Consider the following 10,434-nt stretch of genomic DNA (forward strand, 5'->3'; position numbering starts at 1 on the left):
TTTCAAAATTTAAAATAATTTTTTTTAGAAACATATTTTTTATTAACAAGTAGACATTATCGTATGAACATATAAATATATATCAATCATTCATATTTATAACATCACACTTTCGTTGTGGATCCATATTATTACAAATGAAATATTTACTCCCTTGTATATAAACATATATATATATATACACTATCACCATCGTAGGTCGAAAATCATAAGAATAATCAGAATCATAATACATAATACATGTAAAATTTTTATTATCATAAACTTAATTTAAATCATTTGTTTCATATCAAAACAATGTAAAAAATCTGGATAAATTTATTGATTTCACTTTATAATATTTTTATTGGATAAATGAGTTAACGATTTACTTATTCAAATTCTTAAGGTCATTACCTCCAACAACAATTATTAAATAATAAAACCAAACAATATAGATAAATAACTAGAGAAGTTGAAGATATAAAAAAATTGAGCATCACCTCACTAAATAAATTAAATCAAAATAATAAATAAAAATAAAGTTATGAACACCTCAATTAAATAAATCAAAATAATAAATAAAACTGAGGTTATGAATATTTCACTAAATAGATAAAATAAAAAAGAATAATAAATATAAATGAAAATGAGGTTATAAACACCTCAATAAACAAATTAAATAAAAATAAAATTATAAACATTTCACTAAATAAATTAAATAAACATAATGATAAATATAAAATAAAATGAGGTTATATCCACTTTGCTAAATAAATTAAATAAAAAAATATAAGGTTATATCTCACTAAATAAATTAAATATATAAAATAATAAATAAAAATAAAAATGAGATTATAATCACCTCACTAAATAAATTAAATAAATCAAAATAAATAAATAAAATAAAATTATGAACAGCTCACTAAATAAATTACATAAAAAACAAATATAAATAGAAATGAAGTTATAAACACTCTACTAATAAATTAAATAAAAAGAATAATAAATATAAATAAAAACAAGGTTATAAACACCTCACTAAATAAATTAAATCAATAAAAAATACAAGGTTATTAACACTTAACTAAATAAATTAAATATCCTAAATAATAAATATAAATATAAATAAGATTATAATTACCTCACTAAATTAATTAAATAAATCAAAGTAAATAAATTAAACGAGGTTATGAACACCTCACTAAATAAATTACATAAACCAAATAATAAATAGAAATAGAAATGAAGTTATAAACCTCTCACTAAATAAATTAAATGAAAATAATAATAAATATAAATAAAATAAAAATAAGACACATTATTAAGATAAATAAATTTAAAGAAATTAAATATATAAATGTTTAACTTTTCTTAACTCAAATAACTTGTTCAAATAATAATCAAAATCATCTTTTAATTTTTACAAAGTTTTCTTTTCATAATTTCTCAATTTACTTATAAAAACATATTTAAACAAAAAAATCAAATATAATTAACACAAAAACAGAACATTTTATAATTATAATATTATTTATATTGTAAATATTTAGATGTCACAATTATAAATTATTTTTCTTAAAAGATAATCAGCTATTTATATTATATAAGTTCATAAGTTAAAATAAAAAATATATACTTTTATTAAATATTCTTCAAAAATTAAATTTATTTTATATTAAATATTTAATTATGAAATTTAAATATAATTAATAACTAAGTATATTTTTATTCAATTTTTTTCAAAAACTAAATTTATTTTATATTAAATATTTAATTATAAAATTTAAATGAAAATAATAACTAATATGGAAATAGAAAATACTACCGTACTTGAATAAAGTTTTCTTTAATAGGAATAATTATGGTTTGACTAAGAAAAATTAAATATTTAAGAGAAACCCAGTGATTTGAAAGTTTTTTTGAGATAAAAGGAAGATTGGAGAGAGAAAGAGGCAATACAAATAGAACGAGAGGGAGGAGAAGAAGAAAGTTAAGGCCTTGTTCTTTTGAGTGGTTTTGAGGGAGTGGATTTGAGGGAATTTGAGAGGATTTGAAGATAAATTTTTTTGTCGTTTATTTGAGTGAATTTGGAGGTAGATGAGAGTGAATTTGGAAATAAAATTTATGAGAATTAGTATAGAATTGTATTGACATGAAAAATTAAAAAAATTTATTTTCAAATTCACTCTCATTTACCTCCAAATTCACTCAAATAAACGACAAAAAAAAATTATCAGGGACTGACAAAAGATATTTGTTTTTCATTTTACCTTTTTTTTTTCATGATGTATAAAGTCCTTACCCTATAATTTTACATCTTTTATGTTTTGAAATTTAGATGTTGATTGAAAAATATTATAATGACATTGAATTTTAGCACTAGATTTATAATTATTAGTGAGATGAATTCATGTTCTTAAATCAACTATTATAATTTGATCATTAAGGGGTCGATTATGAAATTAAAATCCTTAGAAGTTCCATTACAAATCGATTAACTTGAATCATGCACAGAGAGTCTAAGAATTGTATGAGAATTAAAAAAATATATGTATATTTTCTTAATTAAGAAATAATAAAATATATTTAGAATAGTAAAATATTCCCTTTTTTGATAAATATAAGATATAAGAAAGTTCAAAAATTAATTTTCCGTTTTATTTATAATTTTTAATTTTTAAATTTTTAATTTTTAAATTTTTAATTTTTAAATTTTTAATTTTTAATTTTTAATTTTTAAATTTTTAATTTTTAAATTTTTAATTTAAAAATAGAATATTAAAAATATTAAATTTTTTAATATTAATTTTAAAAAAATATATAAATATGTAATGCTATTATAATTTAAATCATTAACATCTATAAATTGAGTTTTCACTATAAATTATAATAAAATAATTTAACTTATATATGTAATGATTATTTTAATTTAATTAATTAAAAAATTTAATTAATGTAGTTATTAATATAATTCTTCACCGTAAAATTTAATCTTATATCTATTTAAAGTTTTTATATTATAATTTTTTTAAAGATGTGAATATGTAATATTATTATAATATAAATTATTAATATTTAAAGTTTTAAGTATTAATTGTAGTAAACTAATTTATTATGTTAATGTATTTATTAATTTAATATATTTAATTAAAAAACAGAATTATTACAGCTATTTATACAGCTCCTCACAGTAAAATTTAATCTTATATATTTTTTCGTTTTTCAAACAGAATCATAAATTAGAAATAATAAAAGGAATGAATTAAAAATAAAGAGAAGAATAGGATAGGAAATAAATCAATAATTTTTAAAATATAAGTCACTCTCTTGTTGAATAAAGGTATGAAAATTATATTACAAAATAATTTTTAATGATAGTTAAAACTAAACGTGCTCAAAGCAGAAAGTCAAAAAATCATATGTCTGTTCAAGTAAAATAATTATTGACCATACATAAATATATAATTATATAGTCACTGTATTTTTTTAACTTTCTGCACGCAAATAATTATCAAATATACTTAAGAAAGCTACCGCTAAAATAAATTAGTTATACAATAAGTCAATTTTTAAGTATGGTTAAATAATAATAAGTAATTATTCAGTATTTGTCAACAATTGTATTCATCTTCTAATTATTTTTTTTTGTAGTGGCTGCCAATACCAATGCACTAATTGTATTACAATAGAGTTGTAATTCATTAATTAATTGAGATGCTCTCCAAATCTGAAAAATTAGAAATTATCCTTTTAACCTCTTATATCACCATTCAATATTTCTTGACTTATTGGATTATTTAATCATGTTTTTGAGAAATCTCCTCTAAATTATTAGTATGACTATCAAAATCATGAACGTATGCATGTAGGTTCCAAATCTAATAGTAGTATTTGGTCCTTTAACTATTGTTCTTGAGAAATTGTTTGATCAGGAGTTGATTGGACGGTTAACCTTAATATCATAAAGTTGTTCATTCAACAACTGAATGTTTATTAACAAAGAGAACAAGTCAAACTGTATTTTTTCTAATAATGATCAAATTTATAGATTAAATAGGTTTGCACATAAAATATTTTATCTGGTCATAATTAGGCTAATGCTAATTAAAAGTCTATAATTTATAAATATAAATTTAAAGTAGAATGATGATAATGATATTTATTGTAATTAACCCTTACAGAACAACAATCATTTATTCACTTAAACATCGAAATATTTAATTTAGTAAAAAAACACAAAAACTTAGAATTATTAAAATAGTTTAAAATTTGTTAAGAACTTGACTTACCGAATAATTGACGTCGACTGTGAAAAATGATCCAACCAATATTTTTTTTATAATAAAGGCATGCAATGCTACATTCACTGAATAAGGTCTCCATTCCCCTAATGCTATTTTATCATTTGTGGTAACAACATTTAGAACGTACAAATTTAGATACGTATACTGTATTTATTAAATAATATTTAAGCTGTGTGTGATTACAAAACCCTTTTAGAAACAAGCAAAATACATTAACTAAAATGATAGTTGGAAATAAAAATATAAAAGAATGAAGAAATTAAGGAATAATGAGTAAATTTGGATTAAAGTTTTTGGATATGAATCCCGGTGAGCACAGATGAAATTACCAGCTAGCACTTACCTGCCACCAACAAACACTGTATGACATGTGCCCGCCACTGACTGCACAAGGGAGCAATGCCCACAAACAATACAATTAATACCATATTTACATTTTCACATATCGCAAATAAATTTTAATATAAAGAGTATGTAATAATTGAATTTTAATTAAAAATAATAAAAGTTCTAGAGAGTGATAGAAGTATGTAGAAATAGTGTTACAGTGAGCGTAAATACATAAAGCAGTGTTGTATGGTTTGAGTGGAATGATTGGTATATTATATAGATAGAGAATAAGTAGAAAGAGACGGTAAAATCTTTCACTTCCATGCGAACGGAAACAAACCAACCCACTTGCTCCGTACGCTACAAAAGAAAAACAAACTGAATATCAAACTGATATAACTGGTGTCTGCTGCTCATGAGGTGGACCTTACACTAACACCTCTCCATCTTTTTTTCTTCTTTCTTCTTTATATTATAATTATTTTTTACATTTTTCTTTTATTCATTTTTTTTTTAATTTCGATCAGATCCTCAAACTTAAATAAATAATCTGTGAGGTGATTACGGAGGACCCACAGTGCCACATTAATATGGAAGCACGCACATGATGATGATGTGATGATAATATCTTATGTTATCCTATTCTCATATTTTATGTTATGATGCCATAATAATGCAACTAAATTAACCACAAATTTAATGTGTGTCTGTTTTTTTTCCATCCATCCATCATCTTCTCACGCTACTACAGTTCATTATAAAAAATCAAAACTAATTATATGTAAATTTCTCAAAAATTATTTTGGTGATTGTAAAGCAATAAAAATTCCAAAACAAATAAAAGAATATAGTTTTTGCAATGTACCACTGTCCAAGACCATTTAGATTTGATCTATTTTTTTATTCTTATGTTTTTTTTATCTGACCTTTTTTCCTGTGTTTATTTTACATAGATAATCAAATTTTCAGTATACAAATTTAAAAATAATTACGTCAGTTTTAAGTAAGATTATTATTGTTTTGATTGTAAATAGATTAACAGGAGTTCATTTCAAAATATTCAGATAATTTATTATCTTTTACTATATATTTTATTTGTATAATATTTGAACAAATATTAACTTTAATATCAAAGTACTTTTTATAATTAGCGTTCAACTCAATAAAACGATAAAAAAAGATAAAACCTTAATCTAAACTTGAAAAATATGTGAACAAAATTTAAACTGAATCCACAAACCGAAACAAATATATATATATATATATATATATATATATATATATATATATATATATATATATATATATATATATATATATATAATTAATGTGTATTAGAAACTAAAAAAGAGTTTAAAACCAATTTTACATTTCCTATTTTCTGTTTTCTGTTTTCGTTCCTGACGTCCAAAAATGCATAGTTACTTCACAACTAAAAGTAGAAAAACATTAAAAAAAAACTCATGAAGAATACAAAAATAAAATAAAATACATGTCTCTGTGAGAACTTAGAGTTTGTTTGTCCAAAACAAAAAATTTAAGCAAGTTTTAAGTTATTATAAAATTATTAATATGATTATTACAAAGTTTAAATTTTCTCAAATGTTTTTGACGACAAGATTTTATAAATTTTAAATACTTTAAATTAAATTGATTTATTTTTTTGTTATCAAAATATGTTCCAGTTCTCAATGTAATTAGAGATTCAAAATTTCTCATTAAAGAATTATTTAGTTTTTGACACTTAAGTAAATAACAAGAGACAAATTATGTATTTTTTATATAGACTTTATATTGGGAAGGAGATAAAAATTCTTTTGTTTTTTTTTACTTTGACTAAAATTGGTCTTCTTGAAAACTATAAATGTAGTTTCCAATTGAAAAGGTTAATAAGAATGAGAAAATTTTTCAGCTAATTTCTTTTTTCCTTTTGTTTGGTAATCAAAGATAAATTTTCCCAAAAAGGAGAAAATAAATTAAATCTTTACTTCTTTTCCTTTTCATTAATGAAAAACCTTAAAAGTTGAGACATTGTTTCTCTTTCAAAAATAATGTTTTTCTGTTTTCAGAAAGTTTCAAAAAATAAAATGTTTTTCTGTTTCTAGAAATTTGTTGGTGTCTTTCTAATATTGTGTATTTTTTTTATTTGAATGGTTAGTTTGTAGAACAATTGGGCAAAGTACTTGAAGAAAATATATCTGGGATGATTAGGTTTTTTAGTTTCGTAAAAATATGTTTTAAAAATCATTTGCAAAGTTAAACCCTAAATTATTGTAAATTAAAAAAAAACATTTATCAGAAGAATAAGACATTATAGACATAATTTACATATAACTTATTTTCTCTTCTCTTCCTTATTTTATATATTTTTTTCATTATTACTTTCTTACCATTATATTTTTTCCTAAGTTCAAATGCATCCATAAGAACTTGAAAACTTTAATCACTTTTACAAAACTCATACAGGTTAAAATAATGTAATATAAAATTTCATAAAATGGTTATTTGACTTGGTTTTATCTTTATCTTCACTCTTGTATAGTAAAATATAATGACTAAACTCATACATTTTACATTTTCTTTTGCAATATGCTTGGTTTTTTTCCTCAAAATATACTTGTTGTTTGCTTATTGTTTAAACAATTTTAAGTTTTTTTTTAGAACTTTAAGTTATTTATTACATTCTTTGGAATGAAAGTTTTAGGTTTCAAAATAGTTACACTCAAATATTATTTTAATAAGAGAATTATTAGAAAGAAAAATTTAAATATGATATGCATATTTCAAGAGAGAGAAAAAATACTACAATACCATTTGAGAAGTGTCAAGAAATATAAAGAAATAGTAATATAGAATGGGCACACAATGCTTACATCCACATAGTAATATAAGGGTTACATAATTTAAAACTATTATTCGGTAAGTTTTTCTTTGAAAAAATTATTATACGTATCAACAAATCTCATTGTATATGACGATAATAATGTAATAACTCCTTATACCATACATCTTTTACTCAAAAGCTAATCAGCTAAAACTAGGTATAAAATAATTTTTCTAAATTTATATTTGAACTTTCTTCCGAGGATTTAAAAAGCAATTGAAAAAAAAACAACAAAAAAACATACTCATTGCACGTCTTCCGTTCATGTTTCCTATTAAACTTTTCCTTATATAGTTTCACTTCGTGTGTAACATTTTTTTTCTAGCTTATTACATAGTAAAAAAAATGTTTGAACAAGCGCTTATAAGTTCCTATCTAGTTTTGTCCTTACATTGTTTACTTGATGAGAAATTGGTCCCTGGGGATTAAAAAAAATGATGTAAGGTATATGAATTGAGCATAAGAGGGGTGGAAATTAAGATAAGAGAGTGGTTTATGTTTGGGAAAATAAGAAAGGAATTGTTAAAGATAATAAAAATGCAAAAAATAAAAAATAATGAATTTTTGGATAGATCTCAAGTAGGAAAAGTGCAGATAAAAGTGGGCGCATTTTTAAATTTGAGCCAACATTTGGCATTAAAAACCCAACCACTTTGTAGTGTAGTACACCTTGATTTGTGTAAGGAGCTAGTTGTAGATGCGTAGCGCATAGCTGGAATAGGTGCAGGATTTATACTGATACAAGTGTAAAAATAGAATTTTGACATTAATTAATGAATAAGCATTGCATAATATTGATAGTAAAAGATTGATTAGAGGAAGAGGAAGGAAAAAAAAGAAAGTAATAGGCATAGATACAAAGATTGGGGACCATAAACAACCCATACTTTAAATCTAGAGAAAATAAAAAAGAGATCCTGGTCACATGGTGGCATGTGAGGGGGGGAATGGGAATGGGAATGGTAAGGTTTTTGAAATGAGAAAGTGTAAAAATAAAAATATATTAATTATATATTTGTGTTCTTTTGTTGCTTAAAATCTGATTTGGCTGTCAATTACATTTCTTTTATTGATTTGTCTTTTTTGGAAAGATTATTGTTGTTTACCCATCTGACGTGTTTGTATGTGACCCACTGCGCACTCACCGGGAAAGTAAGCCATTTTGAGGGTAAATTGAAGCTTTGTAAGTGAAGTGAACCCTACTCTCTCACCCCTCCAACTCTCTCATCTCATCTCTATAAAGCTGGTACATTCATATTATAAATGGTAGAGTGGTCCACGATAACTTTGTATGGGCATGCTTATTTCTCACTTCTCACTTCTCACTTCTCACTTCTCATTTCTCACCCCTTTACTTTCCTTCTTCCCTATATCTCCACTAACCCCCACCCTTTTTCTCATTATAACTTAACTTTTTCTTCTTCTCTTCTTCTTCTTCTTCTTCTTCTTCTTCTTCTTCTTCTTCTTCTTCTTCTTCTTCTTCTTCTTCTTCTTCTTCTTCTTCTTCTTCTTCTTCTTCTTCTTCTTCTTCTTCTTCTTCTTCTTCTTCTTCTTCTTCTTCTTCTTCTTCTTCTTCTTCTTCTTCTTCTTCTTCTTCTTCTTCTTCTTCTTCTTCTTCTTCTTCTTCTTCTTCTTCTTCTTCTTCTTCTTCTTCTTCTTCTTCTTCTTCTTCTTCTTCTTCTTCTTCTTCTTCTTCTTCTTCTTCTTCTTCTTCTTCTTCTTCTTCTTCTTCTTCTTCTTCTTCTTCTTCTTCTTCTTCTTCTTCTTCTTCTTCTTCTTCTTCTTCTTCTTCTTCTTCTTCTTCTTCTTCTTCTTCTTCTTCTTCTTCTTCTTCTTCTTCTTCTTCTTCTTCTTCTTCTTCTTCTTCTTCTTCTTCTTCTTCTTCTTCTTCTTCTTCTTCTTCTTCTTCTTCTTCTTCTTCTTCTTCTTCTTCTTCTTCTTCTTCTTCTTCTTCTTCTTCTTCTTCTTCTTCTTCTTCTTCTTCTTCTTCTTCTTCTTCTTCTTCTTCTTCTTCTTCTTCTTCTTCTTCTTCTTCTTCTTCTTCTTCTTCTTCTTCTTCTTCTTCTTCTTCTTCTTCTTCTTCTTCTTCTTCTTCTTCTTCTTCTTCTTCTTCTTCTTCTTCTTCTTCTTCTTCTTCTTCTTCTTCTTCTTCTTCTTCTTCTTCTTCTTCTTCTTCTTCTTCTTCTTCTTCTTCTTCTTCTTCTTCTTCTTCTTCTTCTTCTTCTTCTTCTTCTTCTTCTTCTTCTTCTTCTTCTTCTTCTTCTTCTTCTTCTTCTTCTTCTTCTTCTTCTTCTTCTTCTTCTTCTTCTTCTTCTTCTTCTTCTTCTTCTTCTTCTTCTTCTTCTTCTTCTTCTGTGAGATCTGACCTCAATTTTCCTCTCTCAAGTCCTCGTCATGCTTTTCCACAGCTTTCTTGAACTTCTTATGCATCTTATATCTCTCCACCTTCAGGATTTTAAGCCCTAGAAGCTCAAGAAAGCTGTGGGAGAATATGGCAATTCGGGCTTTATTTCCTTTCGTAATTCTCTCGTCTTGTTGCAAGATTCACGGGACACGGCTCTTCAATTCTCTCATCCTTTTTATCACTTTCATCCACGGTAACTCTCACAACCACTCTCTTTCTTCTTAATTATCTTCTACCCGGCCTCTTTGTGTGTGATGTTGATGTCTATTCGCTTTTCGCTTTCGTGTGCTTAATCATCTCCTAATCTACTCATTTTATACCTTTCTTATGTCTCAGATTCACTTTACCTGCTTTTATTATACCCTTGCTGCTGCGTAATTCTGTAACCCGATCCGCTCGAATCCTTTTCTTTTCTCTCTGTTCAATTTCTTTTACCGCTCCTGTTTTCTGTGACAAAATTGGTAGGTTCTTTTTCTCTCGGCTCATGGATCAACGATGACAATGTGGGGTTTCTTTAATATTACCCTCTT

At 24.7% G+C, this 10,434-nt stretch overlaps 1 protein-coding gene across 1 annotated transcript; it reads right to left on the bottom strand.

Annotated features, from left to right (window-relative positions):
- Positions 1-8,208: 8,208 nt before the first annotated feature.
- On the bottom strand, positions 8,209-9,556 carry LOC128194229 (uncharacterized; the record flags this gene model as incomplete). Its single annotated transcript, XM_052869301.1, has 1 exon — positions 8,209-9,556. A coding segment is annotated over one exon (678 nt), but the record flags the coding sequence as incomplete, so codon positions are not given.
- Positions 9,557-10,434: the final 878 nt, after the last annotated feature.

Source organism: Vigna angularis, chromosome 1, assembly GCF_016808095.1.
Source record: "Vigna angularis cultivar LongXiaoDou No.4 chromosome 1, ASM1680809v1, whole genome shotgun sequence".
Classification (NCBI taxonomy): domain Eukaryota; kingdom Viridiplantae; phylum Streptophyta; class Magnoliopsida; order Fabales; family Fabaceae; genus Vigna; species Vigna angularis.